The sequence below is a fragment of the Hibiscus syriacus genome, unplaced genomic scaffold, assembly GCF_006381635.1.
Source record: "Hibiscus syriacus cultivar Baekdansim isolate YM2019G1 unplaced genomic scaffold, ASM638163v2 tig00113124_pilon, whole genome shotgun sequence".
Classification (NCBI taxonomy): Eukaryota; Viridiplantae; Streptophyta; class Magnoliopsida; order Malvales; family Malvaceae; genus Hibiscus; species Hibiscus syriacus.
This window is the reverse complement of record NW_024063444.1, coordinates 3269049-3290437: the sequence shown is the minus strand read 5'-3', so window position 1 is coordinate 3290437 and position 21389 is coordinate 3269049. Positions and strand designations below refer to the sequence as shown.

Sequence of the window (21389 nt, the reverse complement as noted above, 5' to 3'; positions counted from 1 at the left end):
CTATAGCATTTATCATACCACTAACTTATATTTGTTCATATCTCTGGATTAGCCCATGTACATATGTGAGAACTATCGATATGTGAGTCTATAGAGGTTGTGCACTATGCTGTCACCACAGCTCGTATAAATGCACCGAAGTGCCCCGTAGAATTGCACCGTAGTGCCATATAATGATGTCCATAAGGACCACATAGAATTCTTTAAGAATCATATACATATGCTAGGGATCAAGTATGTGTCTTTCCAGACTTCACACATGTTCCAAAGAATATACATATGTCCCGAAGAACCGCGTAGAATTGCACCGTAGTGCCATATAATAATGTCCATAAGGACCACATAGAATTCTTTAAGAATCATATACATATGCTAGGGATCAAGTATGTGTCTTTCCAGACTTCACACATGTTCCAAAGAATATACATATGTCTCGAAGAACCGCGTAGACCCTCGACTCTTGGCATGCCAACTATACCCCTAGCTCTCATGACACATAACATGGGCGTTATCATTTATTTCATTTCAAATATTCACATAAACTTGTAATTCACTTTCACATATCACGTATCACATAGCTTCTTTTCATATTATCACATAGTCACGTAGTTCACTTACACGTAGATTATTTCTATATAATTCACATGTCACATATGTCATGTTTTCATATAATTTCTATCATTTCTCACCCAATCACCTTTATTCATGTAAACATACTTATCATATCTTGTTCACATAAGATCATATACTTCATGTAATATATAAAAACACCTAGAACACTTTCACGTAGCTTATAGTCATAGGTCTTATCTCATAACATATACTTGTTTTCACATATATATTTCATATCATTTCTTATACCATCACATAATTCATTTAACATATATAACATATTATGTAACATTATAATAGAAATACCTATAAGTCATATCACTTAGAGCACATATATACTTATAGTCACATTGCTTATATCTTAATCTTATGCCTTCTCTTAGACATATATATTCACATGTTCAGGTAATCCACCATTTCATCACATAATTAGGTATTCATATAACTCATTTCATTTCATATCCATCTATATATATATATATATTCTCAAGATTTATCCTAATATAAATCATATAGCACTCTTATATTTCGTATTCATATTCATCTAGGGCAGACTTATAAACTTATCTCACTTCTATTATTTCTCTATATATAATCTAATATGTTTACTTAATTCAATTTCATATAACTCCTATAATCTTCTCATATAACTTCATAATTTTCTATCATACAACCCATGTGTTATAGTTTTATTTAAACATATGAATCTTTCCCATCTAGCTTATCTTATATGTTCATCTTATCATTTATGTTCAAATCTCCTAGTTAGTGTACTATTCTCACTTCATCCTATAGATCAATATTATCCAGCTTATTTCACTTATCATATAATAATAATAATTATATTTTACTATGATCACATAGTTTATATCTCATATAATTCATAACCTTTCTTATGGAATTACTTATACTTTATCATCCAACACACAAAAGAACAGATCAATCCATATCATCAAGCATACATACATGCATATTCCACTCATGCCTTTAATCATGAATTCATGTGTAACACTTTAGGAAATAGACTCATCGCAAGTCTTATTCCCATCGCACATCGTATACTATTGAATATGCACTCACCTGGCCTCACTAGTCAATTCCAATCTCTTATCTTTCCCTTGATCGATCTTACTTGCCAAACGTTCCGGAATTGCTTTATGCGTAGAATCTTTGCCTTGCTCTCCCACGTATGAAGAAGAAGAAAGGAGCAGAGAACTCTGGATGCTTCTCAAATGTCCCACGTTTATATTACCTTAAAAAAATTATAAAAATCTTTCTGGTCAAATGACCATAATACCCTTAATTTCCTTTAATAATTACCAAATAACCTTCAATATATATATTCAAATAATCATTGAATTCTTTCATTCTTCTACTTTAGTCACCAAATTTTGAAACTTTACAATTTGGTCACTAACCCGGTATTGCGGATGTTACAAATCTCCCCTCCTTTTAAAAAAATTCGTCCTCGAATTTTCACTGCACATCTTAATAAGAACATATCTTCTAATGTTCTTATGTTGCTTCCCTGACTTATTCTTTCTTGTCATCATCAGAAACTTACTTTTCAATCCTTTAGTCTTCCGACTATCTTTTTTGTTTATACATTCATCCTCTGTTGCTTATCATATCAACAATAACCAGTAATACCAATCCATTGTTGTCTTTTCTCTCATTCGATTATGCACCTTTCCTTTGACCTTTCTAAAATTCAATATAATGTCACTCATCATGTTGACAGTAACATCCATTTCTATATCATAAATCAATCTATTTCTTCATAACTTTCTAATTACCTTATAACCATACCAAACTTGTATTTTGTCATCATTTGACCAAAACACAACTTTAAATCTTCTTCAATGTGATTAAACATATACTTTAAGGAGTCAAACAATATTTTCACATCAACTTTAAATCTTATTTCTATATCAAAATTGTTCTCTATACTTCCATATTTATCGTATCTGATTCTTTTAAATGAATCCCTTTCATTTCTTTATTCCTTATTCCTTATACATCAATCATATATTTCCTTTCATATTCACATACTCTGGTCTTATCACTTATACTCATCTTTATGTACCAATCTTCATTGCATCCTCATTACTCTGATAACCCATTTCTTATACATAACTTCATTCTTTATCATTTATTATACTTGTATTTCCTTCCTGAAGGTTCCATGCAAATACTTATCTCTGTTTCTACATCATAGCTATCTGCTCAGAATATACAACTATATTCAAATTCACATCATAATCAATTAACTCCACTATATCTTTCCTCCAATCTTATAACTCTAGCACCTTTACTCTAACAGTTAGATAATAACTTTTGTTCAATCTAGGGCACAAGCCCTATTATACCAATCATATACATCCTTTCCAATCTAGATTATCTCAAAATTCGCTTACTCAACTTATCAATTTCACCTCTATTCTCATACATCCCGAAATTTCTTTTGCTCAAACTCAACATTCTGACTTCCTATGTCCTATAATCTGATCATCGATATACACATTTTCAAACTCTTCTTATCAATCCTCAGCTTTACTTAAATATACAAATTCTTACTTCCTTTTCCTTTACTATACCTCATTACTATGATCCAAATATGCAACTATATCCAGATCCATTGCAGATCTGGTTATCATATCCTGACAATATCTTATAATCTTATAATTCCAGTACATTTTTATCACATACTCTAGTTAGCCAATGCTAACTCTTTTCATCTTAACTGTAAACCCTTATCATAAACATACTCTTGTTTATGCGCAATATTATCACTTCGTTTCAAACTCATAAGCTCTGACATATACATCTTATACGCTTGTCACTGATGCACTTATCCTTGAGTTCTTCTATACGTAATCATCACGTCATTAGATCTTTTTAACATTCTTATGGTGACACCCGTTCACCATCTTCTATCTTATTCACATAATAGCAAAACTACTCTACATCGTTTTTCCGATTCCAAACGATGAAAATTTTCTATCATTATTCAGATATGATTTCAGTTTTCTGAAATCAACTTTTTCTTACTAGGCATTTCCTGAGGTGTCCGCTCTTCATTCTGCCTGGCCAGGGCAAGTGAATAGCTATCACAATCAGGAATATCACCTTTCACTTACTTCGAAATTATCATGATCGGATTTCTACTGTATTAAACTATTCTTATTTTATTAGCAAGACAACGTATTCCTTACACTATCAGATCAGAATTTTTTCAATCTATATTGGCATGTACACCTTTTATGACATTTTGGACTTCGGTTTATGCCGAGAATCGGCTAAACCATGGCTCTGATACCATTAAATGTAACAGCCCCAACCCGTATCCGACCCGGATACGAGTCCGAAGTGTCACATTGACTCTTCAAACCTTGACTCTTAAGAAAAATCCCGGGAAATTTAAAACTTTATTTAAATCAAAATAAAGACTTTATCAGAGTGCTCGTACTTAATGACTTATTACATGCCAACACTTTATACATAACCAAATACATACTTTGTCAAATATTTCTGATCTGATCTTTTGGTAAGGAAAACTGACCTGTCTTGCTCCGCATCACTCCTTACTCTTCTCGAAACCTACGTGTGAAACAATCACACGCTAAGTCGAAGACTTAGTGAGGCATAACAACTTATAATGCACTTTAAAACATATATTGATACATGCATGTTCTGTTCTATCATGTTATAGCAATTCCATGCATTTTTCATATCGTATAAAATCATATCAGATTAATTGCAGTAAATACATACATACACATAATTCATCATTAACAGTTTATCATATAATCACATACTTTTTCAATCAAACACTATACACACACAACATCATATCATTTCTATAGCATTTATCATACCACTAACTTATATTTGTTCATATCTCTGGATTAGCCCATGTACATATGTGAGAACTATCGATATGTGAGTCTATAGAGGTTGTGCACTATGCTGTCACCACAGCTCGTATAAATGCACCGAAGTGCCCCGTAGAATTGCACCGTAGTGCCATATAATGATGTCCATAAGGACCACATAGAATTCTTTAAGAATCATATACATATGCTAGGGATCAAGTATGTGTCTTTCCAGACTTCACACATGTTCCAAAGAATATACATATGTCCCGAAGAACCGCGTAGAATTGCACCGTAGTGCCATATAATAATGTCCATAAGGACCACATAGAATTCTTTAAGAATCATATACATATGATAGGGATCAAGTATGTGTCTTTCCAGACTTCACACATGTTCCAAAGAATATACATATGTCTCGAAGAACCGCGTAGACCCTCGACTCTTGGCATGCCAACTATACCCCTAGCTCTCATGACACATAACATGGGCGTTATCATTTATTTCATTTCAAATATTCACATAAACTTGTAATTCACTTTCACATATCACGTATCACATAGCTTCTTTTCATATTATCACATAGTCACGTAGTTCACTTACACGTAGATCATTTCTATATAATTCATATGTCACATATGTCATGTTTTCATATAATTTCTATCATTTCTCACCCAATCACCTTTATTCATGTAAACATACTTATCATATCTTGTTCACATAAGATCATATACTTCATGTAATATATAAAAACACCTAGAACACTTTCACGTAGCTTATAGTCATAGGTCTGATCTCATAACATATACTTGTTTTCACATATATATTTCATATCATTTCTTATACCATCACATAATTCATTTAACATATATAACATATTATGTAACATTATAATAGAAATACCTATAAGTCATATCACTTAGAGCACATATATACTTATAGTCACATTGCTTATATCTTAATCTTATGCCTTCTCTTAGACATATATATATTCACATGTTCAGGTAATCCACCATTTCATCACATAATTAGGTATTCATATAACTCATTTCATTTCATATCCATCTATATATATATATATATATATTCTCAAGATTTATCCTAATATAAATCATATAGCACTCTTATATTTCGTATTCATATTCATCTAGGGCAGACTTATAAACATATCTCACTTCTATTATTTCTCTATATATAATCTAATATGTTTACTTAATTCAATTTCATATAACTCCTATAATCTTCTCATATAACTTCATAATTTTCTATCATACAACCCATGTGTTATAGTTTTATTTAAACATATGAATCTTTCCCATCTAGCTTATCTTATATGTTCATCTTATCATTTATGTTCAAATCTCCTAGTTAGTGTACTATTCTCACTTCATCCTATAGATCAATATTATCCAGCTTATTTCACTTATCATATAATAATAATAATTATATTTTACTATGATCACATAGTTTATATCTCATATAATTCATAACCTTTCTTATGGAATTACTTATACTTTATCATCCAACACATAAAAGAACAGATCAATCCATATCATCAAGCATACATACATGCATATTCCACTCATGCCTTTAATCATGAATTCATGTGTAACACTTTAGGAAATAGACTCATCGCAAGTCTTATTCCCATCGCACATCGTATACTATTGAATATGCACTCACCTGGCCTCACTAGTCAATTCCAATCTCTTATCTTTCCCTTGATCGATCTTACTTGCCAAACGTTCCGGAATTGCTTTATGCGTAGAATCTTTGCCTTGCTCTCCCACGTATGAAGAAGAAGAAAGGAGCAGAGAACTCTGGATGCTTCTCAAATGTCCCACGTTTATATTACCTTAAAAAAATTATAAAAATCTTTCTGGTCAAATGACCATAATACCCTTAATTTCCTTTAATAATTACCAAATAACCTTCAATATATATATTCAAATAATCATTGAATTCTTTCATTCTTCTACTTTAGTCACCAAATTCTGAAACTTTACAATTTGGTCACTAACCCGGTATTGCGGATGTTACACAATCAACGTAGTGATGGCGATCTCTAAGTTGGAATATTTTTCAGGTTAATATAATGTTTTAATTTTTTTATTATTTATTTTGATTTGTTTATTGGTAAGTTTACAATTTTATTTACTATTTTTACGATTGAGTTTTAGGACAAAATAACAAGTTGTTACTACAATCAATAACTACAACATACGTTGCTCCGTCACGTCAACTGTTAAAAAAACTCATGCAAATAAGTACATCGTTGAATGTCTCCACAAGAAGCAGGGATGTAATTGAAGGGTTCGTGTATCATATTTGAAGATGATGAACAACCTTTGAAAACTCACAAAATACGTCAAACCACATACATACACCGCCAATATCCTAAATCAAGATTATCATAACTTGGATGTGCACGTACTTTCTGAAGCCTTCATTCCGCTGCTCAAATCAAATCCACGTCTTACGGTTGCGACATGTATTGCTATAGTTACATCGTTATACGAGTACACAATTGACTACCACAAAACATGATATGCAAGGTATCGGGCCCAACAAAAATTGTTCAGTCAATGGGAGGAATCATATAATGAATTGCGGCCATGGATTAAACTTATGCAAAAACATATTCCGGGAACAATTATGAAATTGGAAACAGTCCCGGCGTACGAAAATGATCGTGTTGTACAAGGTGTATGACAATTCTATAAGCTATTTTGGACTTTTTCGCAATGCATTCCGACACTACAAGCTGGTTGTTGAAATTGATGACAGTAGGTTATATGGTCGATACACTCAAATAATGTTTTTGACGGTTACACAAGGCGACAACAGAAAAACTATTCTCACCATATTCGTAATTATTGAAAATAAAGATATCGACTATTGGGAATTATTCCTTATGAATTTACAAACATATGTTCTATCACATGTGAAGCTGATATCAAATACACACTCCAGCGTATGGGTCTGTCTTGCCAACCCCAATATTTATCATCAGTACTGTTTACGACATATTGTCACAAATTATTTGCAGAAGTTCAAGAGTCAAGATGAGCGTCCAATGGTGCTTCGAATGGGTATGTATTTCACCCTTTTCGGTTTACCATATCTTTACAAAAATTATTTAAAATTAATTATTCTAATTTTTATTGATAGGTTACACATAGTCCGTACGTGAGTTTGAGGACCTGATGCAGGAACTGAGACACATGAATTATGAGGGCTTCAACTACCTTGCAAGAATCCCAAAGGAGAAATGACTTTAATCATTTGATGGGATTGGACGGTATGGCCACATGACAACGAACTTGGTTGAGGCAATAATTTCATCACTAAAGGGAGTGTGTCATTTGTTTATCACGTCTATTGTCAAAGCAACATATTATCGGCTGGCAACCCTTTTTGCAATCTTGGGAAGACAAGCAACTGACTGGATGACAGGTGGCCACCAAATCCACCCAAACCTCATCAGAAAATTGCAAACATTCCAACATCATTCCAACGTGATGAGTGTCATATGATTCTCTCACAAAATGTCATTATTATGTGTATCAGAATTTGCGAGGCCATTGGAAGGTATACAACACAACGCATACGTGGTTAATTTACGAGAAAAAACATGCGAGTGTGGATTCATCCAAACTTTCAAATACTCGTGTGCGCACACCATTGTTGATGCTTCTTCTCTTTAGATACCCTACATGAGATTCGTTTATCAGGTTTACTTACTTAAAACTATATTCAAGGTTTATGAATACGAGTTGCCTCCATTAGAAATGAATGGGATCCAGATGAAGCTGATGATGAATTTACAATACGAACAAATTATGCACTACGACAAAAAAAATCGATCGTCCACGGTCAACCCAGATTTTTTATGACGAGGATTCGGTCGAACATCAAGAAAGAACCGGATAATTGAAATTATGCTCTATATGTAGGAATCTCAGACACACGAAGAACAAATGTCTCAATCGCTCAGGGCCACGTATCAATTAAATGGGCTTTTTACATTATTTATTTTTTAATTAACAACACATATTACTCATATTTACAAGTGAGAAATAGCACTCCAATATGTCTATCAAACAATTTCTTTTCTTCTTTATTCACAAATCATTATTTCTAACCATTTTCAACGTCATTTTTACCCCGATTAAAATGTCTTATATATTTTGATATTATAGTCATCTTAAAAGATAAATTGCAATACTATGCATTTATAATTAAAAAATTTAAAAAATTCAGTTTTCCACCCCAAAAATAGTATCCGAACAAGGCTATGGACACTAAAGGGAGGGTAGGGAATCTATTGTCCTCGAGCTTTGCAGGCTGCGGGGTCATTCATAAATCTCGCGATATTTTAGATTATAAAGGCTACCTCGCGCTTCGCAATGCGCAAAGCCATTTTATCCAATTGTTTTATTGACTTAACTGGAAAGTGCGCCCACGTCGGATGTATCTCGAGTGTTGGAGAGTGTGAGAATTTAACACGCAGTTCGCAGGCCGTAAAATCGTTCGATGTGGACGAATTGGAGGTTATTCTTCTAAATAATGTCTGGAGGACTTATTTATTTAAATAATTATTTATTTGAGGTTTTTAGAATTTTTAAGCAATTTAAAGATTTAAAAAAATAGAGATTCTAATTTTTTTAATAAAATTAAAAGAAATTTAAAAAATACTACGAGTTAAGCATTAATTGGATAACATTTTTTCCCAAAAAGTAATTAAGAGCAGACATTATAAATGATAAACTTTAAAATATCAACCACCTATTTTGATAAAAAAAAATCTAAATACATAAGGTAAACGACAGGTGTTATGTTTCTTTCACATTCTTCATTTATCCAAGAAAGAAGAATTCAACATGGAAATGATGAGCTAAAAACACCGATAATTATCTTTCAATCCCATAGAATCTAAATGAAAAGCAATTTCAAATGAATCAATCAATCAATCAAGTTATTTGGATTCATGATCATGCTATGTATTCTAAAGGGCAAAATAACAACAAGGTCAAGCTAGTTAACAGTTGTCATTATCTACGAACCCTTTTGCTTTAATTTTGATTATTTGATTAATCATTGCACCACATATCACTAATTATAGTTCAAAATAGGCTTTTCTATCAATAAAAATGAGTAAATTGTGTTTAGTATTTAGATTATCAGTTTTAATATGTTTTAGTATTTAAATTTTTATTTTTTTTAAATCATACTTAATGTTTAGTTTCTGTTTCATTTTAATATCTCTGTTAAAAACCTAACGTCACGTTTTGTAAAAAATTAGAAGTTTAGATACTAAAATAAATCAAAATTGATAATTTAGGTACTAAACGTATTAAGTTTTAAACGATATGATACTAAAATAAAACAAAAACTAAACATTATATATGTTTTTCAAAAAACTAAAAGTTTAAATATAAAAAATGAATAAAAACGCATAGTTTAAATATTAAACGAATAATTTATCTCAAAAAACAGGTGTTTAATGTAATGTTGTTGATAACATGATGACCCATGATGATAAAGACAGTTGAGGAGAACAGAGAGATGTTGATGAAGTTTTTAGACTTTTTTTTAATGTTTAAATTTAATATATATTACATATTAGCCAACAATTCTTGAAATATTTATTTACTCATTATAAAAATGTAAAAATAATTTAATTTTTTATAATGAGTAAATAAATATTTCAAGAATTGTTGGCTAATATATATTAAATATATATTATTTTATAATTATTCTAAACTAGTAAAAAAATTATTCATATACTCTCAATACATTAAATATAATATCGTAATATAAAGTATTATATTTTTAATCCATAATTAAAAGTCTTCCTTTAGTTATTAATAGGAGTACTTAATGAGTTGAGCAGTTCGAACTAGACTCGGTCAAAGGTCGATGGAAATTAGATTCGAACTCGACTCAGTCAAAGGCCGGTAGATATTAGACTCGAACTCGTGATCGACTCTATACTTTAACAAGTTGAGTTGAGCATAGTCTAATTCGACTCGATAAGTTGGCGAACAGTTTGTTAATTTTTTTTTTATATATTTTTAATAGTTATCTTAAAAATTATTTCGTTCAAAAAATATTAATTTAGTAATAGATAATAAAAAAGATGATAAATTAAAAAACTATTAATTAAAAAAAACTAAATTATTAATTTAATATTTTACTATACCAAAAATCAAACCTTATTTATTATTTTAATATATTTGTGTATTATTATTTGGAGTTTAGACTTTGAAATTGTTTCATAAATTCTTTTGAATTTTTTGGATAAATTTTTATAAGCTTAACGAGCAACGAGCATCGAGTTTAATGAGTAACGAGTAATTGAGCTTAACCAGCAACGAATCGAATAATAAATTTTTTTAAAAAACACGAGTTAAACAAAATTTTAACATTAAATTAACGAGTAACGAGTCGAGTAACATGATTAGCTCGTTAAACATCCGTAATCATTAACGGTAAGATTCGACAAGAAGGAAATATATATGAAAAATGGAAATATTGACCAAGTTCTCTTATTATTACTTTTTACCCTTAACCAAATCTTCAAAATTCATGTCTCTGTCTCTATCCACACATATATAGATAGAGTTATTTACAACAAATTATAAGATAAAAAAAAACTATGGTTTTAGTTTCATTACAGAGATTAAAAGATCCAATGAGAGCTGCCGTCTACCATGGCTGGTCTTCAAAGATCTGCAGTGTCCTTTAGGAGGCAAGGTTCTTCAGGGATTGTTTGGGACGACAAGTTCTTGTCGGAGTTAAGCCAAATGAAACCAGAACAAAAAGAAGTAGAAGGAGGAGAGACCAAACCAGAAGAACAAGGGCAGGTGCAAGACAACAATAACAACCCAGAAAAAGTTGATGTCGTTAAGGATGCTAAGCCGACAATTGCACCCATCAACACCACCGTCGAAAGAAGCCGATCTAACGGCGGTGAAAGACGCGGTTACCGTACCGGTAAGGTGTCTCCTGCCATTTACCCGCCTTCTCCAAAGGTTTCAGCTTGTGGGTTTTGCAGTGCTTTTGGGAAACAAGCCACGAATAATCGTAGGATTAAGCATGGTAAGCGTAGATAGAGATAGGTGTTTTAATATATTACTTGTATTTCCGGTGACCCGAGTTGGAAATTCCGACGAACTTGATGTGTAGTTATGGGTATATTGATTTATGTATGCATAGGTTATTTTAGAGAGATTTAAGCTTAATTTGAAGTCCATCCATATGAACAGATAAGAGAGTTGGGTGTTTTAAAGTTTTGATAACCCACTCATTTTGTTATTGTTTTTTTTTTTATTTTGTGAAATGGGTGGATATGTAAATTGAATTAATCTGTATAAATGTTTATTTGGATGTTTATTGAGCCAAGTTTCGCATGTACAAAATCTTGGTTCAAACACTAGAATTAGACAAGTTTCACAGGCGATACTGTTTTCATTGTTCGTCTTTATTAGTTTCATTGAAATAGTGTGCCTGAAATCTGAATGCATTGCTTTTCTCGCGAAAGTAGTTGACTGTCGAGTACGTATTAAGTGGCGGAGCCAAAAAAATATTTTTGTGATAAACATAAACACATAATAATTATTGATTTTTTTTATTAACGAACATAAATAAAATTTTAAGATAAACAATAATAATAAAATAGACAATTAATATTAAAAAATCTGAATTCTATAATAAATACGTGTCCACCCTATATATGCTTTGCATCCACACTTTATTCGGCGATCCTAATTTTGTACTTCATTTTCCCTTTGTTGCCTCAATCTCATGCAACCTCGATTTCCTCTTACTCCAAGACCCTGAAATCAACCCACTTAGCTAATAGTTGTGGAAGAGAGATATAGTCAGGGATGTACAATATTGGTCAAATTTCTTAATTTAATCACGAAAATAGATTATTAATAAAAAAAATATTTGAATTATATACAATTCTAGACTAGTAACTATCCGTCTCTCCCTCTCGATTTATCCCTACTTCGAGATGGGAAGAGTGGACTCGGGTTTGCAAATGCGGGTCTGGAAACGAGAATTCGGGTGGAAAGCTATGTCGAGGGCTAATTTGGCGGAGTCGAAGATGGTAAGAGACGAAATTTGAGTATGTGAAGGAGTTCCATGGTGGGCAGTGGGTGAGCTTTTATGTTTTTGAAGCTAAAGGGTTTAAGGGATAATGGCCATATTTGTCCACTTTTGCAATTATTATTGTGTTCTACGATTAGGCCTAAATTTGAGCTTGGGCTTCACTTAAGCGTTGGTTGCAAAACTAAAAACAAATATAGGTAGAATAATCTGCCCCCTCAACTTTATTAGGTCAGACATTTTAGTCCTTAAACTAACTAATCCATCCATAACTCAGATTAACGTTCGAATGTTAAATTAAAAATTTTTGTGTTGTTAGAAGCCATAGTAATTGTCAAGGGATACAATTTGCTTTAGATTTGGGGCTTCATTGGGCTATGAAAAAAGTACTCCTAGTCACTCATTAGGAAGATTCAATCAAATATAGTTGACTATTCATAGATAGGTTCAGTTATCTGTGACGTGAGATTATTGGTAAAACTTATTTTTTTAATTTAATCACCTAGATTTGATGTATTCATTAATTAATTTAAATCAAATTTCATAAAATATTATTATGAGATCGAATATTTAAATAGTGTCAAATATTTAAGGGAGTGTTTGTCGCCCTCCTCTTTATGTTTCAATTTAAGTTTTAGCCAAATTGAAAAAACAGACGAAATCAATTATATTAAATTATATGAGTGGTCCTTTATATTTTCGACCCGTTCGATTTTAATTATTGGTTAAAAAAAGATCAGTTTTGGTTCTTCACATTATCGATCCGTTCGGTTTCGATTCCTTGACCTTTAACTCTCATTAATCCAATAATAGAAGTCTGACTGATAACATAAACGACCAAAATCAATCTTTTTTTTGAACCAGTGATCAAAATTGAATGGACTGAAATCATTAGAGACCACCTGTATAGTTTACCCTTAAAATAATCAGTTTAAAAACCTAAACCAAATCGATCTTAATCCCAAAATAAGTTATATAACATGGAATGAGAGGTGGTGGAGATCAAATTATATGGAATAAAATAATATGAAAACAGTATTAAATCAATATCCTATCGTGGGCAAACACTATTTTTTAGCCATACCTGGCGTTTAGGCTACCCACATGGGTTACAGCTTGTCCTTACCCCATTATTTAAAGTCACACGTAAATAATATTAATATGGCCTTACCACTTGTAATAATTACGATTCTTGGAAATTAATCAACAATTTTTAATTGTTTTCATACAATGTACATTGAATCTACCAGGCATATATGTTTATAATTTATAAATGCCAATTTTATAAATGTACGAATCAATTTATTTTAGTAGTTAAAAGAATTGTTATTGTTTTCATAGGTCACGAGTTCGAGCACCAACGGTTGCAGCAGAGTGATTGAATGATCGTTGTTAAATGATTAAAAGTATTTAAAACAGATAATACTTTATAATTATTTTATCTTAATAAAAAAAAACATATATTATTAGCTGACCCTATTCCCATATGTAATGGGGTAAGTGGGAGGTAGGATAGTAGGCTGCCCCAATCCAGATTGAGAGCAGCTTCCGTGGAAGACCTCTGTTATGAATTGCCTCAGTGTGACTCGATCCCACGACCACAAGATTAAGAGATTTGCTCTTTATCAACTGAGTTAGATGGGCAATTTAAAAGAAAAACATATATTGTTACCATAAAATGAGAAGATAACATCAAATATTTAAATTACAAACTCTAATATATATTATATATCTCGAAGCTTCCAGCATATATGTGAATATTATGTTGACCTATACAAATGCATGTTCGATTTCTTGAATGCGAGCGTGAGAATTATATGTTCAAAGTCAAAAGAAGAGGATCATATGTAGGCATTATAGACTTTACAAACCCTTTTACTTGAAGCAAATCTCTTGTAATTTTCTTGGACTATTAATAAATACGATTATCTTAGGCACAAAAATCATAATTATTTAATATATTATAACTTTTTTATATTTTAAATATGTTTAACATCGATGCATATTAAAAGAGCATTGTTTAGCTAAGTACTTCTTCATATATACTTTTCACCAAGATATGTTGAGATCAGAATGGAATATTTATTTCAGTGATTAAGAATAAATAAAATTAGTCATGAAGATGTATTTATATAAGAAAAAGCAACTTTAATAGTTTAAATAAAACCAGTTTTGTAATTAGATTTTGGATAAATAAAATCAGTATTTCGATTAAGTTGGAGAGTTGGCCAATCCATAGAAAACTATATTTAGAGCTGAAAAATGATGCTCTTCCATCTTGTATTTGAAAATTCCAAGTACATGGCGTGCTGATGCAACGAACGTTGTAAAATGGAATCGCAGCCTAATAAAATAATTGACTTTGCTGCCTTTAAATATGTAAGCATGACAGATCACCATCTCCTTGTCGAGAAACAAGCAGTGGATCGAGGAAATATTAGTAGAATGAAGAAAAGCTCGGTGCCCCATCCATACCAGAGCTCCAAATTTGCAGACCCAAATGCTGACCGTAAGCTGAAAGATGATAAGAACAGCATGACAGAGAGAAAGGCAGTCGGTGCTGTCCTGGAGAAAAAGCCGTCCGTGGACATAAACGAGAGTGCGGAGGCTTTTATACAGAAGTTCAGGCACAAGCTTCTGCTCCAGAGGCTTGAATCCATTGAAAACTACGAGAATATGTTGGCTAGAGGTGCCACCTAATACTCGGATCCCCCACCCCCATTGTTTTATTTTCTTGTGTTTTCTTTTCGGTTATATATAGATGACATGGAGGGTTGAAATAATGTAAAAGAATATACACCCATACTTGTATATATAATTCTTCGTGTTATTTTATGAAATACATGTTGGTTTTGTGTGCTCCTTTTTCAACGGTTCCTGATGAAGCAAATGTATGTTGGATGTTGTTGTCGGGGTGTCTGCAACTGGACTTGTATGGTTGTGTGGGGTAAAGAAATAATGGTGGAGAATGCTGCCAAATGTGTTCCCTTTGCTTACCATCAGCCCTAACTGAAACAGACTCTTAAATCCATCTCCTAATTTGATATAATATATTTTAAAAGTTTTATTTTTAATAAAAAAATGTGACTTTCTTTGTGAAGATTATTAATTTTATGGGAGATAACGTTTGTTATACTTTAATATTTTTTAAATAGTTTAAAGTGAATATAAGATTGTATTTGTTTATAATTAATAATGTATTACATAACTGTTTAAACTCAGAACCTTATGGAAAAACATCTTATTTAGTATTTTTTTTTAAATAATTAGATAATCAAAATAGAAATAATGGATACATTTATGACTTTTGATATATAATTTACCCCAGAAACTTGTATGTGTTCAATGGTTGAACGTTTTCTTTATATAAATATGTAACATGGAAGAACACTGAGAGAAAAATATTGTTGAATATCTAAAGTGATACCATACCAGCCAATTCAAAAGAGAGTAAAAAGAATCAAATTTAGTGTTGAAAACCTTTCTGTTGATCCAAAATCAAAAATTAAGATTATAGATTATCATTCAAAACGATAGAGAGAATATTATACAATAATTTATATTTTTTTCCTATTTTAATATGCACTACTTTCATTACACTATACAATGAATTATATTTGAAATAACAAGAAATAACTCGTCAATGTATAAGAAAAATATGTCATAAATCAAATGATTTCGATGGTAAAACAAATTAGATATATTTAAATAGAATAAAATATATTAAAAGAATCATTGTTTAATAGATATGTATAATACTCATTTAAATTAATTATTCAATATATTAAATACCGATAATTATACTAAAACTAAAAAAGAAAAACTTAAATCCCTTCCATTAAAAAAAATACATGTTTTTATTCTAATTTTAATTATTCAACTTGATTTTAATTTTGGTATAAGTTTTGAATCAAATTTATACTTTTTTAAATTTAAATAACAAACAATTAAAACGACATCATTTTCAATTTTAACCATCTTTAATTTTCTAATTTCTTCATTTTCTCATCTCTATTTTAAATCACATTTTTTCAAATCACTTTAAATATTAAATCACATATTTTTTAAATCACTTTCAAATATACATGTAACTTCAATTATTTCTTTTGATAAATACTTTCTATATATACTTAACTTCTTGTTCTTCAACTACAATTTTCTATAAAGTCTTAATCCTCTGTGCTAGGGTTTTCTCTGCTTTTGGCAGCCGTCTCTCGGGCCTTTTGGAACGTCTCTGAATTTTCTCAGTTTTCTACTTCTGCTAGCCTGCTTGTTGTTTTTTTTTTTTGTGTTGATCGTGTTAATCTTTCTTCATGGGCGAATTGGAACTAGAATTGGAAGGACTTAATCTAGGTGAGGAGGAAGAGGAATCGATGGTCTTGGAACAGACGAATGAAGCGATCCCAATTTCTTTTGATAATTGCTTCGTCGGACGGTTTGTCACGGGGAGCACAGTGAACTTCCAAGCCATGCGAGTAACTTTAGCCAACATGTGGCATCCGATTGGGGGCATATCGATCACTGAGTTTGGAGAGGGTATGTATCTGTTTCGCCTCTTCCATGAAGTGGATGCGGATAGAATTGAAGCAGAAGTACCTTGGTATTTTAGTGCCCATATTTTGATCCTTCACGGGTTAAAAGGAGAAGAAGATCCAATGGCAGTGGATTTAAATCGGATTGACTTATGGGTCATTGCAAATGATGTGCTTATGGGTTTCATCTCCAGACAGGTTGCAACTCAATCGGGAATTTTTTTAGGGGTATTCTTAGACTATGATGATTAAATCAAGTCTTTGGGCTATAAAGGCAGCCTTCGTATTCGAGTGGGGCTAGATGTGCGGAAACCCTTGAAAAGGAAGAAGCAGATTGCCTTACCGAATGGTCATTTCACTTATACAAATTTTCAATATGAAAAACTTCAGATCTTTTGTTTTCTGTGTGGTAAACTGGGCCATGGAGAGAGTTTCTGCCCTTTACGTGCTATGCAGGAAAAAAAAAAAGAATTAGTGATCAAATGGGATGTATCATTGCGTGCATCGCCGAGGCGAAATGGTTTGGAAACAAGCTCATGGTTACGGAAGTAAAATGAGCCTGAGGCGATTTTGCTCGTCTTCGATCGTCAACAAGTCAGTTTGGGGATGTGGATCCTAACGTCAACTTATCGGCAGGCTTGGCGTCCCAGGCCAGTTGTCATCAATGAAACTCTTGAGTTGGAACGTCCGAGGTTTGGGGATGCCTCAGACAGTTTGATGTCTCCGCCATATGCTGAGGGACACTAATCCCTCTGTAGTTTTCTCCATGGAGATGAAGCTACAGGGTTCGAGAATGGCGAAAGGAAGGAAGTTTTGCGGGTTTGCTAATGGTATAGAGGTTGATTCTCAAGGCACTTGAAGAGGTTTATGCTTAGCTTGGAAGGCTAACTTCAATGTTTCTTTACGTTCAGTGTCAATTCTCATATTGATGCATTGATTACTGATGAGGTAGATGGGTTAAAGTGGAGATGTACAGGTTTTATGGTGCACCCGAAGAGTAACGACGTTCATAATCATAGAATCTTCTTTGAAGTTTAAATAACAGTCCGAACACTCCATGGCTTGTGATTGGGGGCTTTAATGAGATTTTGTATGTGTTTGAGAAAGAGAGAGGTTTAATCCGCTGTGAGAGACAAATGTTCGCATTTAAGGATGCAATTGATGATTGTGGCTTGTCTGACATTGGGCACTCTGGAGTTTGGTACACGTGGGAAAGAGAAAGGTCTGTGGCGAATAACATTCGTGAACGTTTAGATAGGGGCCTGCGAATGATTCTTGGCGGTTTCTTTTTCCTGAGGTATTCTCTTCAACATTTGCAAAACACTGTCTGATCACTGTCAACTTCTGCTTTGTACAAAGGTGATCTCAAACTCTTATCGTCGCTAGCATTTCCGTTTTGAAGCGGCTTAGTTACTTGATGAGACATGTGAGGATGAGGTTAAACGACTTCGGGGTGAAACGGAGGGATTGGTTACGGATAAATTAGTTCACGTCAGTAAAGGGCTTGATAATTGTTTTAAGCATACCTGTCGTGTGAAGCGCATAACGCAAGCCAATCTACAAAGACGATTAGCAAATCTTGTGGAGCAGCAACCAACGGATGATATTTTGGGCGAAATAATGGATACAAAATTGTACAGTATAAACTCTTTAAATTAATACTCGGTAAATTAATAAACTCTCTAAAATAATAAATTTGTCCGGTCCCGACTTGGGCCAATGTAAAAAATTGAAAAACTCGATAAAATAATAAGATAATAATTTTTCGTGAGATCCCTTTATAATTTTTGGTCCCAAGAAAATCATAAATTAATAATTCATATAAATTGAAAAAAATATATTACACTCTATTGAAATATGATTCAATAGTTGTCTGTTTTCCTTTAAAGTTCAAGTCTATTTGGAGCTCATCTCTAACTTTTCTTATTGCATCCAATAGCTCAGGTGTTGTATTTTTGTATTGTATCATAAAGTTGTGAAGAGTGTTCGATGCCATAAGTGCTTCCTTTCGCGTAACAGGCTCCAAAGACACCGTATCATCTTTTCCGTCATCCTCTACATTGTTCTCAATGATAGTACCCACAAATATCTTCTAAACTCTGAACCTCCGAACATGCTTCATTTTCACCTGGGTAGTTCATTAGATTGCCGATATCCATCTTATTACGATAGCCACATTGATTGATCATAGTCTCGAGGTCTTGAGTTTCTTCATCAAAAGTGGATTCATCCAAATTTCTTGCAACGTCGCTAGCTGAACGAATTTTACAGTGTCGGAAGCAATTCGCTATTGTTTCTTTTCGAACATCTATCGTCCAAGCTGGGATTGCCAAATTGATAGCATCAAGGACATTTATCTTCCCTGGATCAGATTGTCCCACCTCATAACATTCCAATATTTTGCGGTAAAACCTTCTACGGTAATGCATCTTGAAAGCTCTTATTATCCCAGCATCGCCAGGTTGAACCTTTGATGTCATGTTGGGTGGCAAGAAGAACAACTCAACGTTTCTTATCCCTTCAATATTTCTTGGATGTGCTGGACAATTATCCACCACAAGTAGAACTCTTCTACCATGCATCATTTGGTCAAATGAACGAACATATTCATCAAAAAGCACACTAGTCATCCATGCTTTTTTGTTAGCTCGATACTGACAATCCAAGCTATTCATGTTGACATTCTTGAAGCAACGAGGCTTTGTATATTTCCCAATAATCCATAGAGGGATTTTTTCAGAGCCATCTTCATTGCAACAAATAACTACCGTCAGCCTTTCTTTATCTTATTTTCTTCCTTCAAGTTGTTTTGTTTCCAGTGAATGATCAGCTTGTAGCCTATAAAACACCCAGTTTCATCCATATTGAAAACATCTTTCATAGGAACTGATCAATTTTCTCCCGAATCGATACCAATTTCTGCTCCATGTCTTGTACATCAACAGACCATGTCTTGTACAAACAGACCCACTCTCGCCAAACAAACCACTCATAAACAACCTTCTCCATGTCAGGATATTTTGCTGGTTTGTGTCTTTTGATCTCTGCTCTTCCCTTTTCTATTTCAGCAGAGATAGTCATCTGACCGCTTAAGTATGTTTGATATGTTCCTTGACTAACTTCAACTGAAATTTTCCCTCAAGCCATCTCTGCAAGTCTTTTGTGTGCTTGCAGGATTATCTCTCTTGTACTCACACAACTCCTTACGTATTTGATCTGACATAGTTGATTTTGCAACACCTTTTAGATGAGAAGCCATCTTGTGAGATATGGTTTGAATACTCTAACACATTCATGTAATTTATATATGCTAAACTTGCTTAAGAATACATTGAACACATTTGTTCCTCTTGTTTACATTTACTGTACTTCAAAAGTCATTATTGATTTCCAATGCATATGAACACAATAGTTACTTTACGTTAGTCCCAAGGTTCGCTGCAACGTAATTCTAAGAGGCATAAACTAATTTGCCTTTTTGTTTGGTATGTACAGTATAATTACTTAAAAACTCTTTAAATTAATAATTATTAATTTATCGATAAATTAATAACTCTCTAAATTAATAAATTTCTCTGGTCCTGACATTATTAATTTATAGAGTTTTAACTGTAGTTAAACATGGAAGCTGACAAAGAGAAGCTGTAGAGCTCAAGCCAAATGGCTAAAAAATGGAGACGATAATACTGTTTTTTCCACAGATCTGGAGCATCTTTCTAGAGATTACTTTCAAACATTATTTTCTTCAACTGATTCTCATATAGATGATCGGATTCTATAGGGTGTTGAGATCATGATTTCGCATGATGTTAACAACTATTTTCTTAGGCCTTTTAATTATGATGAAGTGACCAGATAACTCTGTTAAAAAAATACATTTTAGGTCTTTTTACTTAATTTATTGATTGTCTAAAGGCTATTGTCATAAGCATGTTAGATGCATTTAGGGCATTTCATTACATGTGGTGGAAAGTTTTGTCCTGGCTAGTTTTTCTAGATAAAACTGATGTTACTAATGAGAAGGGTTGTGTGTTGATTTTGATTGTGCAGGTGATGGGAAATGACTGAGGAGAGAATTATTTGTCATGACAATTTTAAAGCGAGGGCCAAAGGAATTGATGGTGATGACCGTGAGAAATTTTTCACCGTGACAAGTTTTTCTTACAAGTCTGGACGCAATACAAGGCAAAGTAACTGACGTCGTGCGACCAGTTGTCCAATGCACCTTATGTGAACCCCCTGCCCTGTTAAT

At 32.6% G+C, this 21389-nt stretch overlaps 1 protein-coding gene and 1 pseudogene across 1 annotated transcript; one reads left to right on the top strand and one right to left on the bottom strand.

Annotated features, from left to right (window-relative positions):
* The first annotated feature begins 11093 nt into the window (after nt 1-11093).
* Nucleotides 11094-11636, top strand: LOC120185865 (MAPK kinase substrate protein At1g80180-like). Its single transcript, XM_039189968.1, has one exon. It carries the CDS (start codon nt 11204-11206, stop codon nt 11603-11605), a length of 402 nt encoding a protein of 133 aa, XP_039045899.1. The 5' UTR covers nt 11094-11203; the 3' UTR covers nt 11606-11636.
* A 6983-nt stretch (nt 11637-18619) lies between these two features.
* Nucleotides 18620-20396, bottom strand: LOC120185774 (annotated as a pseudogene).
* Nucleotides 20397-21389: the final 993 nt, after the last annotated feature.